The sequence below is a fragment of the Pomacea canaliculata genome, linkage group LG4 (genome assembly GCF_003073045.1).
Source record: "Pomacea canaliculata isolate SZHN2017 linkage group LG4, ASM307304v1, whole genome shotgun sequence".
In the NCBI taxonomy this organism is placed as follows: Eukaryota; Metazoa; Mollusca; class Gastropoda; order Architaenioglossa; family Ampullariidae; genus Pomacea; species Pomacea canaliculata.
In genome coordinates, this window is record NC_037593.1 from 31652409 (window position 1) to 31678758 (window position 26350).

The window sequence follows — 26350 nt, forward strand, 5'->3', positions numbered from 1 at the left end:
TGAGAAGGCACAAACCCAAACATAATCAGGTGGTGAGGCTTTATGGATGGTGGATGTACAGCAATCCCAAGCAGGACCGAAACTTGTGTACAGAGAAGTCTTATTACTCCATTTCATTCGTTTGATCGTCATTTCCTCTGTTTGTGCAATACTAGAGTCTCAGATGTGTATGTACAGCATAATGGTAACATCAAACGTAAATTATGTTTGATTAACAATCGTTCTGTGTCCGGAGAAAGATGGAACATGTGAAGATACTTGAAGTATTTGAAAGTCCTTTTTGTTGACATGACAACACGCTACAAAATGGATGTCATTGGTGACTATGAGTATAATAGAAAAGAGATACTTGGGCATGGAGCCTTTGCTATTGTGTTCAAAGGGAGAAAGAAAGAGGTAAGCAAATTGTTCTTTTCTAATGTAAAGAGACTAGTGAAGATCGAACCACTGAGGTCTTGTATTCTTCATTCTTTCCTATCCTTTTATGGTGCTAGTGGTTGAGATACTCAGCAACACCGTACCATGACTGCAGTCATAAAAAAGCTTATTAGTATTACAAAGTATAGTCTGTCGAAAAGAACTGGTTATAACACAAGGAAAACATGCTAAACACATTTCATCATCCATGTTCCTTTTGTGAGGGTGCGCTTTTTCTTGTGACTTGTCGTTTGTGTCAATTTGATTGTCACTTAGCTGGTACTACTGTTGCACCATTTTTCGTTGTGATAATGTGGAGAGTCTACAATTCTAAAAGAGGTTATAGACAATAGCCTCTATGGTCCATAGCAAAGTTATGAACCAACATTCTTTCATGTACCTTTTCCCCGTACCATACAGGAATTTTTAGGACAAAGGTCCAGTACTAAAGTACAGATAAGCTGATGAATTTGGTCTGTGCACACATTTTTCTTGGCACCCAGGCTGCAATCATGGCCTGTGCTTTGTTCAAAAGTGGTTTAACTTTTCCATTTTTCATACATAACTAATGCTCAAAGAGCTGTAGGCTTAATAGACTTTTACTTAAGAATTTTCGAGTAAACTTCATTTTAATAAGATTGTACATATTTCCGATAAAATCCCCTATATTTTATCCCCTCACAAAAATAAAACCAAATGAAAAAGGAGGTAAGAAGTAAATACCAGCTAGATGTGGAAGCTAGCATTCAGCTTTTCCTTCACTGCTGTCCCAAAAAGGTCTTCGCCAGAGTGGGTGCTTAATTTTTGTAAGAATTCTCAAAGGTGCTGGGTTGGCAAAATGAGTTTATGCTTTAGTGATTGTTGATGCCAGAGGCCTCCAGTAACCTGTCTTTTAACTGATTTAAAACAAATAAAGTAATTTTACGTAAGGTTACCAGACGTCCCGATTTAGCCGGGACAGTACCGTCGTTGATCGCATGTCCTGGCTGCTCATAAAATATCCCGCTTTCTTCTTAAAAGTCGATCAATGTCCCGTTTATATTTTAAAATCTGATAACCGTACATTGATTTGTATCTTTGCCTTTGGTTTTGGCTTTTGCCTATAGCTGTTTGATTAATAATTTCAAAATTGTCTCCTAGTTTACCGCCTATCAGGGTCCCTCTCCCTGCTTTTCGCTTTTTTCAGCGCTCACTGTAGGTGATGACACCAAGATCAGTGTGTATCCCACTTTCACTCCCGAAATGTCTGGTCAGCTTATTTTACGCAAAATTTATTCTCTTTGATTTAATGCTTAAGAATAATAAGTTGTCATAAAGATGTCCAAGATACACCCTTCCCATGTGTCATGTCTAATTATAAATCAGGTTCAAAACTAGGACACAAGTTCAGATCAACAAAACTTGGAGTGCATTGACTACTTACTTGAGCTCTGATTTTTTTTTTCCCCCAGTGACAGGATAGTCTAAAAATTTTTAAAAAGTAAATGAAAGTCAGTTGGGAATCTTTTTTCGATTTTATTTATTTATTTTTTTTTTTAGTAATAACAGCATTTAGAAAATATTACATGTATTTTTCTTATTTACAAAACTTAAGACAGTATAATAACGCTTTCTTAATCTAGATTATGGTCGTGTAGGATTATTACTAGCCAGTGTGAGCTTTAGATTTGTAATTGTTAAAGAGCCTTAAGCTGTAGTTTTACACAATTGCATTGTTTTGCAGAACACCTCTGTACCAGTGGCAGTGAAATGCATCACAAAGAAAAACATTGCCAAGTCCCAGCAGCTGCTAAGCAAAGAGATAAAAATCCTCTCTGTAAGTGGATAAAGGATTATAACTCTTATGGAATGGTTACAATAAGACTAATACAGGGCTTCTGCTAAGGCTAAATTCTTTGGGGTCCCAGGGACCCCTTCTTCAGATTTTTAAGGGGTCCCTGTTCTTCGCCCAAATTTGAAGGGGACCCCATTGACGAAAAGTGGAGGGGTCCTCCGAACTTTTAATGCGTACTGTACGCAAATTTTTGCGTAAGCAGAAGCCCTGTAATATTTCATATAAAATGACCAGATCACAACAGGAATGGCAGAAAAGCAGTTTTTTTGGTCGTATTGTTTTTTACAGGCTTCTCTTCGGCCAAAATACACCATGTGTAAAGGAGAAAATTATTTAAACTATATCTATCATCCTGCTATTAAACTGTTGGGTTTACTTTAAATGTGTTGTTATCATCATGTCTGGTTGCTGTTGTCTTACCTGATTCAGTTTTAGGATATAGTCTGCAACTCAGCTTCATAATTTTCTCTGTTTTATTATTAAACCTTCAGTGGATAATGCAGTTTTGTTTTTTTTAGGGTTATTTTCTTTCTTTTTTGTTTTTGAAATTTTAGACAGGATGGATTAAGTCTCAGAAGCTTCAGGTGAGGGATAGATTAGTTTATTCCTTGTTGCTCCTTTGAGGAGCATAGGGCCGCAACAACACCTCGCCAGCAGACCCGGTTTTGGGCAGCCTCCTTCAGTTGGGACTAGGTGGTTCCGATGTCCTGTGCCTCGCTCTCTACTGTTCTTTTCTAAGTCTGCCAACTTTCCTCTTCCCTTGAGGAAAAAAATCATTAGAGAGCAAGGGATAGATTAGATTTTTAAAATTTTAAATTTACATCTGTACAATAAAAATTATTTGTGTAATATAATTTTTGACAACCATTTTTTTTATTTAGGAGCTGTCAACTCTGAAGCATGAAAACGTGGTGGCCCTACTTGACTGTAAGGTAGGTGCTTTCCTATGCTTTGCTGTTATGCCTTCATCATTTGCCTTTTTTGTCTTTATATGTTGCATTTTTTTTTCAAATATATTTCAAGTTGTGTCACAGGTGTAGTTCTTTATTAGTGTTTGTTAAGGTGGCATTTACAATTTGTTTCTTAACAATGTAATGAAAGTTCAAGTTCAAGAGTTTCTTGAGCAGATAAAATGGATAAAAAGACCTGATGATAGGGACAGACACATTATGTGTTACGAGAAAGAGTGTTTTTATATGTTTATTTTCATTCACATTTTTTTGTTTGTGTATGTGGAAGGAGTGCTTTTTGTGTGGGTGCAAGGAGAAGAATTTTCATTTCTCTCTTGATTTCTTGGGTGTGTACATATAATAGTGTGAGAGGTGGCTTCGGTGAGTGTTGTGTGTGCTTGGTATTTGTCAAGTAAGTGATGGCCATCATCAAGACATATCCCTCTTGCAATGTCACTAGTAAAATAAATTATTTCTTCTTCTATAAAAATAATAAAGATACTTCTATAAGCATTTCTTATCTGTCTTATCGGAGTAAAATAAGTCTGCTAAAAGCTGTTTGCACGGACCTGAAATTGGAAAGGGTACAGTTTCCATCTGTAACTAGTAGGAGGTGAAGAATTCAAAGAGATCAAAGCTGTTCACCTCCATTTTGGAAATTGATATCTCATCATAACCTAACCTTAGCTCTTTGAAAATCATTTTGCTGTCTGGTTAGTCTTTTGTTTAATCTGTCAGAAATGGTGTCCAGAAACAACAATAAAGGTCAATTGACCTGTCTGAGGAAAAGGGTATGCATCGGTATTATATGTAGTAGTGTAAAATTTTGTCATTAATAGTGTTTGCTTTGTTGGATTTGTGGTTTAGAAAAAAATTTTCCAGGCATGCATTTGCAGAGTAAGTCTCTAGTTCCAGATATAATAGGGACATTGTTTTATCCCAATCCACTGGTGGTGCCAGCCAGCCAGATTGGGAGCTCCACAGCAGATTCAGTTATTGATTGAGAGAACAGAATGAAAAGGATAACCTTGACCCAGTCCTAGTGTATCAGACCACAGTTTGCTCAAATATAGTATACCTGTGTTAGGAGATGGTTGTATGTTATCGCAAGAAGATGCTTGTCAGGACATCTTTTATGTAGCATTGGTCCCTGTGTTATTTAATACCAATGATAAAGGTTATGGTAGGGTTAAGAATCTTTGTTTTCATTGGAGCAAGTGTTGCATGCAATGTCAATTGTATAATCTATGGCTGTCATTCAGTGCAACAGAGGTTAGGCATCATTGATTTCGTGTAACCTCTTTACTGTCAGTCTGAAACAGAAAAACATTTATTTTGATAATACTTGTAGGTTTAAAATCCAAAATAATATATACTGTATATTTTAACAAATATAATTTATTAATATTGTTTATTGAGGTGATCTGTTTGTAACTCTTCCTCTTCTTATACAGTCAAAGTATTTGAACCTCAGCTTATTCAGCCAAAAGCATTTTATCATTCAGTTGAAAATATAGTGTTGAAAAAAAACAGACTTGTCTTTTGACCAGAAAATTCGAAACTGTAATGAGTGAAGTGTCATTTTAGGGCACATACCATGGTAGTAAATCAGTTTGCTTGTCAGCTTTTCTTCAAATAAAGTCTAAAAATACCTTTTGCACAGACCTGTATTAGGCTGAGATCCAGATTCTGACACACAAGGGTTACAACTGTCTGTTGTAACCAAAGCAACTGCGTGATTGTTTGAAGGGGAAAATTAAAGACATAATGAAACCTGAAGGGTAGGTAATCATCTGCTGGAAGTTAAGCAGGGAGAAAAGAAGCAGCAAGAACCATGTAGCCTCTTAAGAATAAAAAAAAATACCAAATGCTTCGTTTGACATGCCTAGGAAAGACACTGCCAAGTGACAGCTTGTAAAACATAACAGAACTACTCATAAACTTAAAAACATCAGCTGTTGTTTTCACTTTAATACCCCTTTGCAGTAGACATGTGCTGTGGGCATCATTTCTATTTGCTGAAGAGGGGAAAAAAGAGGTCATAATAGACAGGATTAGTATAGAGAAACTCGGTAACCGTGATTTCTGTAGTACATGTGACTTGACCCATTGGCACACATGTAAGAGGGGGGGGGTGTGTTTTTAGGTTGATTTACTGCTGTCTTGATGTTGCATAGGTTTTTACAGCTCAACTGCACGCAGGAGTTTTGTGTTTAAAGATGTTGGAGAGTGGGAGCATCTGCATAGCAACAGGTCACTTTTAAACACAAACGTATTACAGAATGTTTTGAGTAAGGGATCTGATGAATGGTGCATTTTTGTGTTTAGTCAGAAAGGTTGGCTGCAAACTGAAAAGTGCTTGTCTTCACTTTTTCGTTTCATAAAAAGTTACTCTTCATAAAATAATGCACAAAGTACCATACAGTGAAAATTTGTGTAACTGTTTTCCTCCTTGAAAGCAATATAAAACTGCTTGTCACCCAAAACAGTCCGTGTTATCCCAGCAGCTCATTTTGTGCTGTGTCATAGAGTGCAAAGAAGATACAAGAATTGTGTCCACTATCTAGATTTATGACATTTTTCTGGGTGTGGCTATGTTTCTGCATGGGGACTGCTTTGACCCTTGCACCACATCTGTTGTTTACAAGCTGGGAAATATCTTTGCAGGGCATGAGTCAGTTACTAAAATAGAACATAGAAGGGAGAATCAGTTAGCTCTTATGGGTTACTCCGTCTCATGTTGTGATATTAAGTAGTGGGCCTGGGATTTAACCAAACTGATGAGGTTGTTGGGTCGGGGATATGCCCTTTAAGACTTTAACTTCAGAAATATTTTGCCTGGGACAATTATAAGTGAACAAGGGTGGGAGAAAACTCGTTTCATAAATCACAATCACTGCATCTGTTTTAGTGACAGCTGAAATAGTCATGCATAGCCCTTAAATGTCAGCTGTGTGTTTTGAGTCGGGATTTGTGTGTTTTTAAAACTGTAGTTGACATGCATACAGTAAATTTTGTAGTATCTCATTTATGACTTGGTTTTATGTGTTTTTTCTTCTTTCAAACAGGAAACAGCAAATCATGTCTACCTTGTTATGGAGGTAAGAGGGAGGATGGAGGCAAGAGATTGTGATTTTTTTTTTTTTTTTGAGTGCACACGATTGTGTCATATTGATATTGACATGAATTAGGCAGATTTTTTATACTTTCGGTCTTTTTTTAAACCTCCCTTTCATTTCATCTGTAGTTTTTGTGAAATGCTTTTGGGTCACAGGTATTAACATGTGCATACTAAACTGTGGCATTTTTGTTGGCATATTCATTTAAAGCAAGCCTATATTCCTGTTTCGGGGTGACAAAGAAATTGAAGGAAGAGGGGGAATTACATTATGTTCAAAGTGATAAACACTGATATTTACAACCTTTATTATTTCAGTATTGCAATGGAGGGGATCTTGCAGAATATTTAGCAAGTATGTCTTATTTTGTTTTATACTTATAAACTAGAAAGTTATTAAAAATTTATTCATCTTAAATATTTCAAGAATTTTATGTCATCACAAGTATTTGGGTGGTTTTTTTTTCAATGACTTACTGCAATTTCTTTCTTTTGGCTTTCTCTCCTTTCTGTGTAGTTAGAGAATAATTTATGGCTTACAAAAAGTCTTGAAGGCATTTGAGATGCTTGAGAATGAAATGATAGCCAAGGAATTGCGTTTTCTCATAATTGTGCCTTTGGTTTTTGCAGGTCAAGGCACCCTTACTGAAGACACCTTGTCTTCATTTTTACGCCAGATAGGTTAGTCTTTTCTGTTTGCATTTATTTTTGAAGGTCACCATTCTGCATTTTCTTTATTTGGCCAATAGTTTAGCATTGTGTGATGTCCTGAGACAAAACAGAAGTGAAACTTGTACTTCTCTGACCACTTAAGAATACATGTAGGCTTTGGCCATTACATAAATGATTTATTTAATCTCTGTTATCTGGCTTCAACATGGTCTTATGATTTTTCATTGCAGCTGGGGCCATGAAGGCCATGAATGCCAAAGGTATCGTGCACAGAGATCTCAAACCACAAAATATTTTGTTGTGCTGCAAGGGACCCAAAGCCACTACACCACCGTCACAGATGCAGTTGAAAATAGGTAAACTATAGGATAGAAAGGCATTTATTTTGTGAGCAATTTGAAGAGGTTGGGTAACCTTTTAGGAACTGCATTCATGTTGTAGTTATGAGGGCAATATCAAATCTAAAGATATATGGTAAATATTTATTTTTATTTTTTAGTTTATATGTAACATTGTGTGGTTACGGTTTTCTTTTTTATGCTAAAGACAAACCACTGATATTTTTGTGTGTGTCCCCTTTATATAAAAGTATACAAGTACCATAGACTTGATTTCTGTTTGAGATAATGTTTTTGGTAATAAGTTTGTATGATGCATTACATGTAACATTTGCCTGTTTATTCTTCACTTTCCATAGCTGATTTTGGATTTGCACGATTCCTTCAAGATGGTGTAATGGCAGCTACATTGTGTGGCTCCCCTATGTACATGGTAAATACTTTGTTATATTGCATCCACATGCCTGTTTTAACAGAGTTTTACTTAAGTAACCTAACAAAAATAATGTCATTTTACATCGTTTTATGCTATTTACAAAGCAGGCACAATAAAATGGTTTGCCACTTTTCAACAGAATAGTACTATCTTTGTACAGGGAAAGGGATTGTCAGTGTATGGTGCTTACAGAGGAAAAAAAGCGTTACTAGTTTTTTTTATTTGTTTGTTTTTGTTTTGTCCAGGCTCCTGAGGTGATCATGTCTCTGCAATACGATGCCAAGGCAGATTTGTGGAGCATTGGCACCATCGTATTCCAGTGTCTGACAGGAAAGGCCCCTTTCCAAGCACAGACCCCACAGCAGCTTAAACAGTTCTATGAGAAACATGCAGACTTGCAGCCAAAGTAAGTTTGCCAGCTCACAATAATCTTTCCTAAGTGTATTTACCATTTAAAACATTTTGTAAAATTATTTTGAAATATCTTTGTTATTTGTTTCTCACAGAGTACCTTAGTTTAAATTTTGTATTATTTGTTTCCAGAATACCAGAAGGAACGTCACCAGAGCTCAGAGATCTTTTGCTGAGGTTGTTAAAACGAAATGCTAAAGATAGAATTGAGTTTGGTGAGTCCTGGCTTCTTTGTTGTCATTATATTTAAAGTGACATTGTCATACCATTGATTAGTAGCATGTGAAGCATCTCCTCCCCTTATCTTCTCTTTTTTTCTTTAATGTCAACTAATTTTCCTTACTTGTGACTGTTTCAGAGGACTTTTTTGTGCACCCATTTTTGCAAAAAGCTAAACCTCTTGTGCCAAAGACTGTGTCAAAGAAAAGAACATGTAAGTAATTTAGGAGTGAGTGCCATCTAGTGTTGTGCAAAAACAAGCAATGAATTTGTGTAAAAAGAATTGTTGCAAAGGGCTAAGGGTGTCTTCTATAATTTAGTGGAGAAAAAACATAATGTCTGCTAAATTTTTTGTGCTGAAAATGGTGGAAGTAATTTCTCTGCAAAAATTGTGGCTATAAGATTTAGTATTATCTTGACATTGCTCCTCTACTATCCCTATCTCTTTCCCAGAGATATCTGATTTTAATGCTTGCTTGTTACTTTGTTCCCTGTATCCAGCATCCCCAGTCACTGTGCCAAGGCGAACTCCAAGTGTGTCCTCAGAGGGATCGACACCAAGCAAAACTGCTGGCTCTTCTCCATCTGTGGTACGGCTTTGTGTTTGGATCACTTAGTTGTTTTCATATTTTTAAATCTCGGTAATGTTACATAAAAGGACACTGACATTAACTAACATTGTAAGTTTTTTTCCCCCGAATTCTTAGGACAAAATTTATGTTAAAGGAAGCAAAAATTGCAAAAAAAGCTTCTCCCCTATTTTGTGTATGTGTTTAAATTTGGGTAGGCTAAGGCAGAGGAAGTTGAGGAGATGACACGCACCCTCACCGACTCTCATGGCCAGGATACAGGGTTTACTAAGGTTGAGAAACCTGCTGTCCGACCAGACAGTCCTACAGCAGAGGTGAGTGATTAGAATCATTTCCTATTGCATTTTGTTAACCATTTATTAAATACACTTTACCATGTCAGTAATGAAGAATTTGATAAGAAATTGTGTCCAAAAATTAAAGCACGATACATGTTGCATATTTCAAGACTGCAGGGTGGGGGAAAGTGTGTTGCATACTTTTATGTAAAATAGCCACAGTTGCATAGTTCTGTGACTACTTACTCTTGAGGGGTTAAAGGATAAAAAAACTACTTAAAAGTAATTGGTGTTGTCTTACTACTTTTATTTAAGGCATAATGAGGTACCTTGATTAAGGGGATAATATTATATTATTGTTCAGTGGAACCTTGGCTTACAACCACAATCTGTTCTGGAAAGTTTGTCGGTACCCGACTCTTTCCTAGCCAAGGTTCCACTGTATTTGCCTGATATTTACAGTCTTCTATTTTTGAATAGTATAATGCTTTTCTTATTATTTGATAAAAATCGTTTTCTGATCTGCATAACAGATTCTCTTTAACTTCTTCCTTCACAGGACTTTGTTTTAGTGCCGAAGAACTTGGCAGTTGACATCCCAGAGAATGGTATGGCACATGTATCTGTATATATTTTTGTGTTACAGATTTGCATTTAATTTAAGTGTTTAGATTTTGATTACTGACTGAAATGCTCTGCAGCTATAAAAACAAGCTTTTATCTTGGCAGAAAATACAGTCTAGTCAATGTAAAGTTTGATAGAAATGATTGTGGTGTTGGCACTTGATTGTTATTTACACTGCTCACACAGTGTGAGATGTACAATTTAGGCAAGTGATATTTATTAGGATTTTTTATGACATGGTTAAGTTGATTTTTTTTTTTTTTTTTCAGTAGATTGGCATAGAGTTTAGCATGCGAAAGTAGTAGCAAACAGGTTGACATCGTCTTGTAAATTGCCTTGCACATATGATGTTTGTTTTGTGAATCAGTGGTTTCTGCCATTTAAATTTTATAATTTTGACGAACCCTGTTTACGTAAAGGGACCATTTAAAAGTTATGTATAATCTGTTTTATTACTTTTCATTAAACACATGCTCTTAACCATTTTACGTTACAGGTGGCAAGCCCAACAAAACCCTACGTGCCCCACTAGCTGAAGAGGAGTACGATGTTTTTGGGTGAGCATCATTTTATTAATTAGGGATTTGAGAAAGTATGGAAAAGGATTTGTTGGGGAATGTCACTTTATTGATGGAGTAGATGACCATCATTTTTTTAATAATAAGAGACTGCATTCATGATAAACATGCACATGTGAATATAAAGGTATATTTAATGAAACGAAAATAAAGAAGCGAAGTGGAGGATCAGAGTGATAATATGACCAAGAATATAATTGGCATTAGGCTTATAAGGTTGAACAGAGAATGTGTTTTTGGTTGTATTTTGGGCATAAGCTGTTGCCAAATACATTTAGCATGATAAGTTTCTAGGTTACAGATTTATAATTTTTTTGTTATAATATCATGGTTATGCACATCATAAATGATGCCATCCACAAGAATCAAGGAAGTATTCTAATTTTAAAGTCATAATCACTGTTGTTTGGGAACTTGTGGATAGTGCAAACTTACTTGCTGTTTGTATCCATTTAGAGAATGATCAGAAACAAAATAATTGTCTGAAAAGACAGTATTTTATGCGTTGTTTCATGCAGCTATTTAAAACCACTTATTTACACATTTTACTTAAAAACAAGTTAAATTGTTGCTTGAGAAACAATAGATTTCCTTTTTGATTTGCTGCAAGCAGCTCACATGTGTCATGCTGCAGCAGAGTGACTGTCTATGGGTAGCCTATATTTTTAAATTTGCACTCAGTTTCATGTCTTGAGTGAGTTTACATATCATTCTACAACAGAGAGAGCACCCAGCAGTCAGTTCGGCCTGTGAATCTCAGTGCTGCTGCAGGCAAGGCTACCTTCCATAGGGAGGAGCATGATCGCAAGCCCTCCCCCACCGCCAAGCCACCAAGTCCTACTGCACACTTCCCTCCTCATCCTAAGCAGAGCCCTGCATCACCAGCACCATCACCCCCTGTCTGCCAGAATTCTTCTCAACACTTGGGATCATCTACTCCAATCCCTGTTCCCTCCCCTGCCCGGTTGTCACAGCAGATACGAGATGGCACAGGATCTCCTTTGCGATCTGGGACCAAGAAGCGCTCTACTTCAGCCGACTCATCTCAGGTATTCTGTTTTGGACAGATAAAAAATTCTTTGCTTCTTTGTTGTTGGTTTGAATGTTTTAAAAAAAAAACCCTCACTTTTCTTATTTTGAAGATTTATACAGTATGTTCTTACACCCACATTTTTCTTAAGGCCATTCTCCTCCCTTCCCCTACTACATTCTTTTGTTCTTTTAATATAACTATACTAGACAGAAGGATACAAGGCCAGAAAAAAAATCATTTTATCAGTATTTAATAAGTTTTCATTTTTTTAATTTGTCCATGCATTTACAGGAGAGTGACAAAGCTGTGGCCAAAAAAGTCCCAGAATCTACATTGTCAGGGCCAGATGTCAGTTCCATGTCACCACCCTCAGGTCAGTAAAACTTGCTTGCTGCATGTCACACAAATGCTCATTAATATTTCAGCTGTTAACTTTTCCATATATTTTCTACTGACACTCTTGGTTGTGGTAAAGCATGTTTGCAAATTTACACAGGTTGTGTGTGTATGCAGGTTGGTGCATGTATACATGCACTTGCACACTTTCTTTTGCTGTGTGTGACTTTCCTGTTTGTAACCCATGGCTTTGTTGCCCACAGTCCAGTTTTCCATTGGCACTCCACCTACAACTGGTAGCAACTGGAAGCGCAGTAGCATTGGTGGATCACCAATTTCAGCGCGTGCAGAATTTTTTTCTGTTGGTTCGGCACCCGTAGGCTCACCTCTTCGTCGATCAGGCAAGTAACAAAATAACAGATTATTTTCCTCATTGATTTCGCTTTAACTTTTTCTGCTTGCTTGCTTCTTTATTAATAATTTTGCAAATCAAGCTTCTTATGAAGAAGAAAAGTTTTTGATCTCACAGTTGGGTAGGTAAAAACACCCCTTACAATGAAATTCTTAAACTTTGCTCTGGCTTGATTTCTTTCTGCAGCAAGCTGTTCCCCAGGCACGCGTTACACCTCAGCTTTTTCTGGTGCCCCTAGTTCTCTGCCCACTATCAGTGGCTCCCCTACCAGAAATTTGCCCACCTGTCACCTCCATCACCCACACTACCACCACCACCACTTTGCAGGCAAAGACCCATATTTGGAGCAGAAACCAGGTTTTCACCGATATCCCACTGTGCCAGACTGCGTTGCTGTTGTTACCTATCCAGGTATTGTCCTACATTGAAATGATACAAATGGTAGATGCTGATATGCAGTCTGATGTACTATGTATCAATAGATTCATAGATGCCATGCGTTTCAAAACTGCTGACACCTGAATAACTTTCTGGTAGTCCTTTGCTGTGTAGCAGCTAACTCTTATGAAGCTTTGAATTGACTGCTTATGCTGAGTTTAAATAATTGTTCACGTTGCAGTTTTACTACAGGGAATGTCTTAATTTACATAAGGCATGACTTGTGGGGCTTTCATATTCATATTCATATTTTAACTGACTGAACTCTGCTGGTCTTTATATAAAAAAGAAGGCTGATTTTTAAATTGATAACGAATATTCAGCATTGGCTGTTTATGCCAGATAGATACTTTGCTTAAAAATAACATCTTTTGTGCATTTGTGGTGCATGTTTTATATTTTATATTTTCACCATTCTGAGCAGCAGTGGCAACACACCAGATGAATTCAGTCAGTTAGGTGATAACAACATGCAACATTTATTCTTTACTTTGGCATGTGGAAGCTCACCTAGTTTTTGGAAAAGCAGCAGCAGAAGATAGGATAGTTTATTGTACACATTTGACTTCCATAATATTACAACCTGAATAGAAAAAATGTGGGATATTTTTGTTCATACTTTAAGCGGTTGTATAAATTAGTGTCATAGCATTATTGATTGTAATGATTCATTATAATTTTGTTTTAAACTAAGCAATGGGAATATTTTTAAGTCCCTTCCTTTAAACCTAACATTTGTATTTAAATTAAGTGCTCGCCAAGTTTGACAAAAGGAGCAAAATGTTTTCATATAGCAAAAAGGTTTTAAAAAAACATAATAAATTTAACATTTAAATTTTTATTTTGGTTTTATTGTATGTACTGTGCACAGATAATAACATGCACACACACATACACAAAGTACATGTTTGTTTATTGGCAAGGGTGCACACACATAAGTTCATATGCACACCTAGGCTGGTCTCTCCTTATCATTTACTGTACTGTTATTGTAATATGCTTGTTACTATTGCAGAGATGGGTCGAGAACAATGCCACCGTTGTGGCACTGAACCTGATCTTACTCAAGCCTTCAATCATCACCACATGCTGCGGGCTGCCTTTAGCACCCACCAGCATCCTCATGGTGTGTTTTCTTGGATTTAGAATGTTAAAAGTGGTAAATGAGGTGGACATTGATCTAATTATGGAGGAAAGAGTTTTAGTGAGACGTCAGTTTTGAAACTGAGCTGCATTTTGTTTCTTGCATGCTTTATTTTTTTTTTTTATCATTACTCCTTTTCCTTATCTTTTCCACTGCCCTGGGACATCGTAAAACACCAATCCCCCCCCCCTCCACTGCCCTGGAGAGCTGTATAGATGTAAATAAACATTACAAAGTGCTAGTTATGTGTATCTGAGAAACCTTTATTGCTGCAAACCTTTATGTGTATATAATAATATCAACAGCTGGTCTGGGCACTATCATTCCCTGGTCAGGAAGCCGTGAAAGACTGGTTTCTTTGGGCACTGACAAGGAGCGGGGCTCACCGTCTGCTTTAGAGCATGAGCGAGCGATTTCAGCAACTCCACGACGTAACAGCATGCTGATGGAGACTTCACCTCCTTCCTCCCTCATGTTTGCTGCATCTCCTCCCAACATGGAGGGTCCCATCATGTTTGTTGCACCAGAGCTGTCAGAAGAAACATTAATGGATGTAAGTGAGGTTATTTTGCTGGTAATCTTCAAAATTTCTTTTCAAATTCATTGTGACTTCATCAAAAAATATTTTTAATTCATGCTGACTACAGATTGCTACCTGGGTTACTGTTCACCATTGTTTACAGTAATGTTTACATTAGTCTTCATAGATTTAATTTAAATCTTGTACCTGAACTTTTTCATTTCTTTTACCACATTTCAGAATTAAAATAGTTTTGACAGTTTTGTTTGGTTGGTTGGTTTTTTTTTTTTCCTTTCTTTGTATTGACAAGGAAGGAAATTTATATTGACAATTGTTCGTGCTATAAAAGACCTGATTTTCAGTGTTTCTCAATCATGCAACTGAGACTTGCTGCTGATATTCATCACTTAAAGGACTGTTTTGGCATTTTCAGGCCTAGACTGAACATAGGTGAATTTTGTTTGTGTACAGGAGCAGCATAACCTGACAATGGCTAAACTTAGCTTTGTGTTGGATCTTGTGGAGTGCATCTTAGAACTGGCAGAAATCCGTGGTTCTGGCTGCAATCCTTTGGCAGAATCTGTTTCCGCCAAGCAGGTTAGCCATGATCTTTGCTGGATTTTCTCAAATTTACTCCATTTCACAATTTTTTGTTCTAGCAACTCTTATAATTTGTAGATAGTATGATATTAGTACTGCTGCGTGTCTAAATGCACCATACTTATAATCATTGTCTTTTTTTTAGGCAGATGTTTTGCCAGCTGAGCAAGTTCCAAAATTTACAGAGGCACAGAGGTATGTGGTATTATACGCTGATATTTTGGATATAAAACAGAAAAGTCACTAATAATGCTATTTAAAGTATTTCCAATTACAGTTGTCCCAGTTAGATCTTGAAAGAGAGACTTTGGTCAGCAGTTCAGAAATTTCTATCATAGCATTGTGATAGTTTTCATTATCATATGTCATGCATGTTCCTCACTACAGTGCTGTGTTATAATTTAAGTCTACTTACCTTCAAGGGTTGACTATCAGAGGGTGACTGCGTGTACTACACTTTTTTAAAATTCTGTTGGGTATGTCTTATTCCTTTTGGATTTACAAAAATGAAAGTGCAGGTTAAGGAGTGATTAGTTAGGAACAGTTGATTTCTACTTATTTCATAAATAAGTTTGCTTATTTAATGGCTGTCATTGTTTACTATTTTAAAAATATGATAATTTCATGTATTCCATGCTAAATAGCTTAATATTATCCTTGTTTCTCTGATGAGTTCATAACTTACATATCTAAGGGTGACAAAGTTAATGCCAAATGGGTGATACATGGTAAAGCTGTAAATTCCACTGTTAATTGAATGGGGGAAAGTTAGCTTGCTCCTCTAAAGGTCAGGTACAAGTGGACAGAATATTGATCCTCTAAAGGTCAGGTACAAGTGGACAAATATTGATCCTCTAAAGGTCAGGTACAAGTGGACAGAATATTGATCCTCTAAAGGTCAGGGGCAATTAGAATATTGATCCATGAAATTAAGGAATGCAGGGTTGTGGGACAAAGAACCACTAAGCTAAGCATTGCAGACAGTATCAGTGCTTGAGGCATTGTCAGATGTGTTTTGTCGCTTTTGTGGTAGGCGCCTGGAGCAGCTTGTTTTGTACATTCGTTCTTTGCACCTGCTGTCATCCTCTATTTCCTTGGCCAACAATGAGCTGCGTCAGGACCGCCTTCAGAGTGCTAGCTCCTTGCGCAAAGGTGAGCAGCTGACATTTTGTCATTAGTTAACCCACATGCAGATTTACTTTATGTCTTTTATGTTTGCTGACTAGTTGGAAGTTGCAATTAGAGAGTGACTAATAGTGGTGAGAAATTTCCTAGATTGAATTGCTCAGTTCTTTGCATCAGTTTTAAACATTCATCCATGCATTTATTTTACAAATGTTAGTTTTCTAATGTGTCTGCCTCATTGTGTTATTTATGAAGCTCCTAGTAACCATACATTGTTGTTTTTTATGTACGTATTTTTTTGTATGTTTTTTAGTGTTGATGCAGATGAATGAGCTGTACCAGCACTGTATGAACCAGTGCCGTGTGACCCATGAAAAGCTTGGGGCTAACTGCAAGACACCACTTACTCCCCAGATGGTCGTCAACACAGCTGATAAGCTCATTTACAACTATGCTGTGGAGCAGGTATTAATAAGCTTTACATTAAGACAAATTCCCTTTTGTTTGTAGCTATTTTAGGGTCTTGAATGCACGTCTGTTCTAGGAGGACAGTAGGGGGTAAAAATAAAACATTCTTGATGGTATAAGATTTCACTGCAATTGAAAGAATAATCTTGAAATGTTAAGACAGCATTATTTTCCCTTTCATTCCTGATTTCATTCATTATGACTGACATAAACAGTGGAACATATTCTCTGTTACAATGTGCCTATGGAGACAGTGGGTCATTGTAGGGGATGTATACCAACTATTTTGTATAACTTTGTGTGCTTTCTGTCTTGCATTTTGCTAGATCATAGAGGGTCAACATTATCTGATTGTGTCACGCAGTAACTGCAAAACAATACTTATTTCTAGACAAGTTTTGGTAACAGTTTCAGTATCTTTTTCTCAGACCACCCATTTATGCTGTTTTACTTACAAAGCTTCAGGCCATCATCCTTCCATTCATTTTGCTTTATGTTTTGTCACATATCCTATCTTAGCATATGATACTATACTTTTATTATCAAAGGCTTTTCATGTTGCATTGCTGATCCATGCCATATCATTGCTGTTTTTCAGTGCCAGTCTGCTGCACTTGACGAGCTGTTTGGAAACCCAAAAGAGGTAGGTGTTTGCTATAGTTCAGAGCTACAAAAATGTAAGCACAGAAGGTTTAGCTGACTTTCTGCTTTCAGTTTTGTTTAAACTAAAAAAATTTTTGTATGTGCCAAAAGAGACCACATGTATTCCCTTTTTAATCTGTTTAATTTTGCTTGAGTTTCTCTCACATTTTGACCTCTTCTTCTGTTAACAGATACATTACTAGTGATTACATTTAATCTATTTTTTTCCAGACATTGTATCTTCTTTCCCCAGGTTTATTATTAGAAAGTTTGTTCTGCTCAGACAGGAGACATGCTGAGTAAACAGTTATTTTAAATATTATCCCTTTACGCTTAAACATCATGATTGCCAGCAAGTCATTCTGATTATAGATTTTGACAGTATGCATCTATTATTGCAGTGCTTCCGGCGATATACTGTGGCTCAGATTCTGTTGCACAGCCTAGCACAACAGACACAGAATGTCAAGGATCGACATCTCTTGAACAAATGTATGTAAAGTCTTTTCAGTGTCCTTAGTCCATTCTGATTTTTCCCAGGGGAACATTTTTTATAACATATTTATATCTAGATATATATAACCATCCTTTTTAATGTCATGCAGCATATTCACTTATCTGTGGTTTAGAGAAAAGTAACAAGAGAAATGCAGTTTAAGACAAACTTTTTGCAAATTTGTATTTTTCAGAAAATGTTGGTATTCTTTGTCTTAGTTTTGAGAGAGAGATGTGCTTGAGAGGGTGCATGTTGTTATACAGATGTTAATTTTATTTTCAGATAAAGAATCTGTGGAGCGGAGATTAAGTAATCTTGGGTCACCCAGTGTTGTGCATCAGTGTGAAACATGTTCCTGATAGTTGCTGTAGTTTCCAACATGCATGTGGACACTACCCACGTGTATCACTCCATGCGCCCTTTCATTTCTACATACATGCTCGTCCATTAGTAGACCCATCAGCAGGTCAACAAAGTCTAGCTGTTGTGGCCTGAAGCTCCTACATCTTTTGGTGTGATGACTTCATCCCCCACCTCAGTGGAGACCAGGTAGCAGGATCAGATTACCTCCCATGGTAGCCTGCAAGGTAGTACACTGACAGGTTGAAATGGTCCCTTGTCAAGAGCATGGATTTTGTAATGATATTCTGTGGGAGAGTGCAAGACTATCCAGAAAGACACATGTCCACCATTGTGTTTTTAATTGGCTAAAAGAAACATGACTGTCAAGAATGTTGGAACGTAAGGAAGAATGCTTTGCTAAAAGAGCATGTAGCGTTATTTGGAAGATAATGTGAGTTGTGTCCCTGTCTCGAGTTGAGAGAACCGCGAACATAGAAAAGGCATTTAATTGACAGTGATGTCATAGGAGTGGTGCCAACTAAGCAGTTGCAAATCTTGGTGATGAAGATCATACAAAAGTTTACAGAGTGTTTGAAATAAGAGACTAGATGACTGTGCTAGAAAACTGTTGGCCCCTGGAAGATAGTAAACAGACTGAAATAGCAGCCATTTTCTTCCTCAGAATTTTCCATTTGCCTTCTTCACTCGTGAATTCTGTCTTTAAAAACAGCGAGTCAAGTGAAAGTTCAGCCAAACACTTCTCACATGTGTATTTGAGTAAAGATCCTACTTTTCATTTGAATTTTCTAGAGGAGAAAAGGATTGTACGGATTTTCCGATTTTAATGATTTTGTATAGTAAGAACAGACACATTATTTTTTTTTTTTTTAAACTAAGAGTGATAAAAACTAGGAAAGAAGTAGTTGCATAAAAATTATGTTAAAGGGAAAACAAAAGTCACATGATTGTAGGGGCGGGCCATTAGAAATCTCAAATTTTCTATTTTAAAAAAAATAAACATTACGGAGAACTACCATTACACAGTGTCACATCCTATTGGTACCTAATCAGCAAGTGTTTCATAGTTTTTCTGATCATTCAGGATGTCCAGTTTGTCTAGTCTTTGCTTGCACTGTAACAGATTTTGAAAGGGACATTGACACTGAAAGTTAACTACATAGAGGTGCCTTTACTGTCAATAACTTTAGCTTCAGATGTCTCAGCTGAGAGTTCTGCTAGTCTAAAACAACAAATTTGCCATGTTTGCTAACTTACAAGGATCAGACTCAGGAGAAACTTGGCAGGAACCCCTACTGCTCTTGCTTATGATTTTTATTTTTTGATTGTGGAAGAGAAATCATTACTCTTTTCCTTTCTGGTGAAGATACTGCTGCAGTATGTTGCCTAATTGAAATTACCATTAAACTACGATCAGCCATTTTTATCATTATTTTTATTTTTTAATCCTTCCCATAAACACCATACTTATTAGACATGATAGTAACTTTAGTAGTGGTGCAATCTTACATTCTTACCATTCTGAGCTACTTGAGCAGCAGTGGCAACACACCAGACATATTCAGCCAGTCAGGAGATGAGAACAAACGTTTACTCTCTACTTCAGCTCAACACACAGCATGAGTATCAAGAGGAAGCTCACCTAGTTATTTTGCTGGCCTTGAAAAAGCAGCTGATCATTAAGTTCATTAATGTCTACAAATGGAGTTTTGGCTTGTTTATTTTGTGGTGTGCCTGATAGAAAAATTTGTGATATAGTTTATTTATTTAGTGCTCAGTTTAGTTTCAGGACATTAAAGTGTGGCCTAGTGGCAAGGTTTTTATATCCATAGATGATTTTCTGGTTTATTGAGTGACCTATAAAACAGGCTTGCAGAAAGAAATCCTCTCTCAGTGGCATAAGCACAAAAACTGGCTTACTTCCCACGAGATTTGTTAAGAATGAAGCACAACCAAGATTTTCTTGTAGTACTGGAATATCTTGTAAAGGATACTGGTGTAGCAAATATTGGTCTCTTTTGGGAAAAAATACCAGTGTTTGTAGCCAATGTGGGATAAATGAAAAGATTGAAAACTTTCAGAAAGTGACATTAACAAGGTGTACATGGGTTTTTTCCAGAGAGAGAAATCTCATTTTATTTTGAAGATGGGTATGTTGAGCATTGTAAGAAGTAATATTTGTACATAGAGCTGCTTTACCTGTTGGATAAAAATTTCGACGTTGGTAAATGACATTGTGTGATGCATGTTAACAGTTGTTTGAGATGTTTGGAGATATCATTACTTGAATGTAGCATGGACACCACATGTCTGTGTTAGAAGGCTGGTTTTCCGTGTGATTATTCATCGTGATATAGCCATAGTTGCTGGCACGGCGTAAAACACAACTAACCACCCGTGGGTTTATGCTAAAAGTTCAAGTGATTGTCTTGTGTACATAATAGCATGTAAACTCTTAAGGCAAAGAAAGGTAATACTGGTGAGAAAGTTGTATGAAGCAAAAGAGATGCACAAAACAGTTATCCATCAGTTTTCTCCCCTCGTCTGGCAGCGAGTCATTTAATCAATGTTTAGGTCATTAAAAAAAAAGAGGCATTAGAGCAGGCAAGTCAAACATGGCCCTTTGCAAGCACATTTGCAGCCCCTCACAAGACACTGTTCACGTTTGCGGCCCTCGTGACAGCACAAATGTGACCCTTGGAGGACCCTCAGACATGTCTGCATTAGAATGTGTCAGATAACACGAGTACATCATAGATACTTCAAAAAAAAAGTGTAGACACCCATATCCATTGTTACAAAACTGCACTTACACAGCAAGTTTGAAAGGGCTATTTATTTCCAATTACCATTGTGTATGTTTTATCTTATTTCAAGCAAACTTTGCAGAAGATGCCCTACATACAGCTTCTTATCTAAAAACTATTGATAATAACTTCAACAGTGACCTCAGCTCCCATGTGTGTGCAAGTAGAATAGATGCAGGAAGATACCAGCAGTTTCTGACTCCTATGCAATTTCATTTGTCTTGTTCACATTCATCTGTACCAAAGATGTGCTGTGTGCTCTCCTTGGTCATGGCTTGGCATAACGCAGCGATGGAGTAATTTGATTTTCTTATATAAGGCCTGTCTAGACCTTTAAGTTCTTTTCCTTTCTTGAAACTGTTTGCTGTGATGGTGTAGGTAGCAGGAGTAGCTCTTCGCTGGTGCAGATGCTAGCTACGATACCCAGATTTCCCCAGGCCTTGTTGGTCTTTTTCTTGTTTCGTCATTGTTCTCATCACTGCTTTAGTGGCTGACAAAATAATTTTTCCACAGTGGGGATAGTATGAACACGTGCACAGACTGTCTCCTCACATTTCTGACCAACTACATGCCTCTGCACTTTCAAGTACTTACTACTTCAGCATTCTGATTTGAGATAATCGTTGCTAAATGTGCTTTATCCCTGATGGCTTTTAAAAGTGTGCATTAATACCTCTTTCTGGCATTAAATTTATATATGTAGGCAAGATAACAACTTTGGGCATTTCCAGTGCCCACCACTTATGTCAAATGAAAAGATGCAAAGGCTGAGGGTAGTGCTGTTCTTGATTCTGGCTTAGCCTTAGGCTTTTTCCCAGCTCTTGACTTTGGGAACTTTACATTATGACTATAGCAGATATTGTTCTACAGGTGCAATATATCAATGTGGTCTGATATTACTGTTGTGGATAAATTGTAGTGCATACTGGTGATGCATCATTTGAAATTCCAGGGCAAAATGGGAAGGGAGATAATTTTTTTTAATGATGTACAATTTATTCTAATAATGTACATTTTCTGTGAATTGCAAGAGACACCATAATACAGCTGTCGCACTTCAGAGAAGTTGATACATCTCTATTTAGTGCTGCTTTGTGAGCCCACTGGTTATTAACAATATGCAGCTATACAGCACTGTTTCTAACACTTGGAGCAGTTTCTCTCTTTGCACTACAGAAAATGCTAGCATATCCGCTCAGAGAATTTTGTTTCAAATATTGCAAATGTTGTGTGGTGCAACATAATTTGAGTATCCATTATTCAACTGTGCTAGAACCATTATTTAAAGAACGTGATATGAACTGTTCAGGAAAAATATTCTAATTTCAATCCATTATCTTTAGATGTCTGTACAGAGCCCAATCTTCATTATGAAAGGTGGGGTGTTCACATCTCTTCAATTTTTAAAGTTCCATAACCGTAACTGTGATGGTCAAATGTAAATAAATGTTACATAAACTATTGACATTAACAGTGTGGCAAGCAGGTATTTCTGTAGTGATTCATATTTATGAATAAGGCATTACATGTGGCATTACAGATTACCATATATAAGCAATTGTTTGCAAGTCTTGCATTCTTTTATACTGAAACTGTATTAGGGCATGAGCATTGCTGAAGAATCATCTTTGCAATCATGTTTCCATGCATTAAACTGAAAGGTGAAGACTGCGTGCTTAAAGTCTTTATGGTATGTATTTTTCCTGCTACTAGAAAGACTTTTTCAGTTCTTTGCAGGAATAGAAGGGTTTTCACGGAAGGTGAAATTTGTACATCGACAGGAACTTCTAAAGCTAACAATGTGAGCTTCACCCTTCCACCATGAAGTGATTTGAGTTTCTTTTCCACTTTCTTTTTTTTTACATGAGCAACATCATTATAGTAGAAGATTTGTGTTGCTGTCCTCTGAGGGAGGTCGTAAGTTATTTTCTTTCGAAGGGTACCCTTACTGAATATACTTTACTGTAGAATACGACAAATCAAAGATAAAAAATATGTGCAAACTCTAGACATCGTCTTATTTACTTTCTTTTCATTAAGACCTTTGTAGTAGTACACATAATCAATCATTCCTCACTCTGTTCTGGTAAGTCATTAAATTCTCCAGGTGTTGGTCAAACTGTCATATTTTGCCTTGGTGACCTACCAAAATAAAGGTTAGGTAAGTTGTTCAAAATACCAAATACAAATGTTTGCTTTTTAAACTGCCTATTCATAGTCATTTCTATCTCATCTTTTGTTATTTTTATTGCAAAGATTGTTTTGCTCATCTGCTGTATATGTATGTTTTGTTAGATATTTAGCCTAAAAAAAAAATTGTAAATTAGATATTTCTGAAATAATTTTTAAACATTTTCTAGTACATCAAATGTTTGGCGGTTTATGTTATAGGAATGGTGAAAAAAAAATTGATCACAAGAAATGTTTACAGTCCAAATGCCCCTTATCTATCACAAGACCAGACCATTTACCCAGTAATTGTTAAGCCCAAAGTTTATCAGAGCCTTACAACTTTGGAAGGAATGGTTTGTGATAAAATCATTTGGAATGTACAACTGGAAATGTTTGTTTTTACACACAGAAACTTAATATGTACCATCTTAGAAATCTCAACACAATTCTGACTTTAATGCAATGGCATACCCCTCTTGATAACAGCCATTCTAAGTTGTTTTCTGTTGAACGTTCGTATTGAGTGAAATATCTATTTTAGTATCAGTGCAAAACTTACTGTATACCACAGTGATGTCTTTGTGGTTTTTACTTCTATAAATTTAAATACTATAGATTTTGTTGTAAGCAACAACAGTGTTTTCGAGTTAGATGAACAGAAATTTGAAACCATAACTTTATTCAAGTAGGATGCCCCCTTCCCCAACCTTCTTGCCACACTAATGTCCATCCATGTGTCTGTTAATTTTTTGATGGTGCCAATGTTTCATCAATCATGGAACACTTGTCAAAATAAACTAATCCCAGGATTGCAAGTTGCTTTTGTCTTACTGCATGTCCATGGATGACATGCCCTTCTCACTTATGGGAAGGTAACTGGAATGTTGATGATTGAGGAAAAAAATGGATTTTACATTCATTTTATAGTGTTTTGTAACCTTTCTATGTACTGCATTTTCTTACCCTAACCTTCTTCCCCCAGAAGAACCATGTAAAGAAGTGTTTGTTCTAAATGACAGCAGAACACTGACCACAGTGGGGTTGACTATCCGTTGAACTCAACCCTTCATATCTGCTTTCCCTTACTGAAGTGGAGGTAGGAGTCCAAAGCTCCATTTTAACTGATCAAGGCCAGGTTGTCAGAGTTATTGGTGGGGTGTGCGAGTGGGTGAAGGGCTGGCTGGCAGAGTTTTTCTCTGGTTTCCTCTCCCATCACCATCCCTCTCATAGTCCAAAATTGCCTCTAGGTGGAACCACTTTCCTGCCAAACTAACCATCCAAAGAATTTGAAGTAGTATGTGTACTTTTGTGATTCAGTCATCGAGTCATTTAAGTCTTTGTTTCATGAGATTTCTTAAGATTTTGCATCACTTGTTAAAAAAAAAAAGGAGTAAGGCTTTGACTGACCAGGAAATTACATTTGTTACATAATACAATCTACTTTAAAATAAACCAGCTCCGTCTCCATAAACACTCTGCAGTGTTGTTTCTTGTGCCGCTAGCCCAACTTTGTGTAAAAGGAAATGTCATACTAGATTCATGATACTTGTGTAACTCAGATTCCAAGTCCAGTCAGGTTACCCTAGTGATGGTCTGAGATAGCCCGAGTATCAAGTCGGGCAGGTTCATATTCTCCATCCTTGGAAGTTATTATAGCCAGTCATTTGTTCTATTTGCTTAGTCTGCCCTTCTTTCACTTGTAACATTTGGCCACTGTTCACTTTTTTGTAAAAGGAAAGAGGAAACAACGAAGTATTCAACTCGGCATCACTCCAAGGGGTCTACACTGCAAAAATCAGTTAATAAGAGGATTTTTATTATTAAAAATACTTCTCTTAAAATTAAGGTGATCATATTCCACAATAAAAATACTGCTTTAACAAATCTTGCAAAAAAAAAAAAAAACAATTTGTACAAAATACATTATACCAAAATAAAATAAAAACATTGTTTTCTGTTTAATTTGTATTATAGGCAACAGTGTTAAACATGAAAGCACTTTGGTCTGGAGCAGACTACCAGCAATGTGAACAATATTACAAAAATTATCATTATACTTTTTAAAGTAAATAACATGAAGATGAAAATAATGTAGGATGAAATACAGCTACATTAATGCTTCAAGCTAATTTCATCATTTGCTTTACCATCCTTTGTGCATTTGTAGCACTTTTGTGTTATTGAATAATAAAGTCAAACATCATCAAACTGCACTTATCCCAATCTTCAAATTTAAGGTACTAACGTTTTTATAGTCCAAAGATTACAATTTTGTAGAAAATCACAAATAATTTCACTCAGAAAATCAAGCACTTGGCTCTACTAGGCAAAACTCAGCCCCCACTGTTTTTTGTTTCTGAACACAGATAAAACAGGTTCTGTTCAACGCTTGATAATTCCACGTTTCTGAGTTGCAATTCTGTGAGATAACAGAAATCTGCTTTGAGACAGCATCTACTTTTAGCTTTACATGCCAAACATCGAATAACCTGTTCAGATCATTACAATCTGCTTCTGGTGATTTTGGCATATTCATTCCGTGCAATGGCTTGCATGTGGACTTCATCTGGGCCATCTGCCAATCGCAAGACGCGGGCCCAAGCGTACATCTGGGCCATTGGAAAGTCATGGTTGAGACCAGCACCCCCATGTGCCTGTAAAGATGAACCAGTCTAGCACTTGAACTTTTAAGCCAGCCATCGATTAACATCTAATTCCTCTAAAATATGTACAAACTCCATCGAGGGAATGTATGCTAATTGCATATAAACTACATTTCGCTGTGTTTAGATTAACATGAAATACAACTTCATAAGCAATGCAACAGTTAGCAGTGTATTTAAGAGCAGCGCAAAATAAATAAAATTCAACACAGCAGACCTAATAATCACATTCTATGAACTTTTAATAACAAAGGTAGCTATAAGGCACCACATTAAAACTGAATGTCGCTCATTTCTGATTCTTATTGCTGCACAAGTCAAAAGTCTGCTACCACGGAACTTCATCCCAATTGTTACACCATATATGATCTTGGAATTAAAGCACATTCAATGGATTTTCATTTTTACATTTTAATTTGTAATACTTGTATCAAACTTAGATTAATCTATGCAAGTGAATCAAAACAAAACAGCTTGTCCTAGCTCACCCAACATGCACTACATATATATAAAGACAGGTTTTCACATTGTCAGTGCTATATATTTCCCACCCCAACAAAAATAAAATCCAAAATCGAGTTCAAATTTCAATGTTGAGCCTATATGCATCTACACCATTCTTTGACACCAAATTTACTGTTTTTCAGTAAAAAATGTAGGCTGTAAAA

At 36.6% G+C, this 26350-nt stretch overlaps 2 protein-coding genes across 4 annotated transcripts in view; one reads left to right on the forward strand and one right to left on the reverse strand.

Annotated features, from left to right (window-relative positions):
* On the forward strand, nt 1–23834 carry LOC112561473 (serine/threonine-protein kinase unc-51-like). 3 transcript variants are annotated; one of them, XM_025233995.1, is made up of 28 exons: nt 1–396; nt 2141–2233; nt 3133–3183; nt 6270–6302; nt 6638–6674; nt 6950–7000; nt 7222–7347; nt 7689–7762; nt 8011–8171; nt 8309–8391; nt 8535–8609; nt 8897–8985; nt 9183–9299; nt 9823–9871; nt 10385–10445; nt 11188–11515; nt 11791–11872; nt 12099–12236; nt 12434–12658; nt 13701–13811; nt 14135–14382; nt 14821–14946; nt 15095–15144; nt 15983–16101; nt 16388–16539; nt 17141–17185; nt 17586–17676; nt 17963–23834. In XM_025233995.1, the coding sequence occupies exons 1-28, from the start codon at nt 289–291 to the stop codon at nt 18037–18039; spliced, it is 3000 nt and encodes a 999-aa protein (XP_025089780.1). In that variant the 5' UTR covers nt 1–288; the 3' UTR covers nt 18040–23834. The 3 variants fall into 3 exon arrangements, with proteins under 3 accessions (XP_025089780.1, XP_025089781.1, XP_025089782.1); XM_025233996.1 differs by lacking the exon at nt 12434–12658; XM_025233997.1 differs by lacking the exons at nt 1–396; nt 2141–2233; nt 3133–3183 and adding an exon at nt 6043–6064.
* The window catches only part of LOC112561472 (acyl-CoA dehydrogenase family member 10-like), a 37084-nt gene continuing 30212 nt past the window's right edge, over nt 19479–26350 (reverse strand). Inside the window, 1 exon segment of the mRNA XM_025233994.1 lies at nt 19479–25673. Coding sequence (XP_025089779.1) covers nt 25521–25673 — 153 coding nt within the window. The 3' untranslated portion in view covers nt 19479–25520.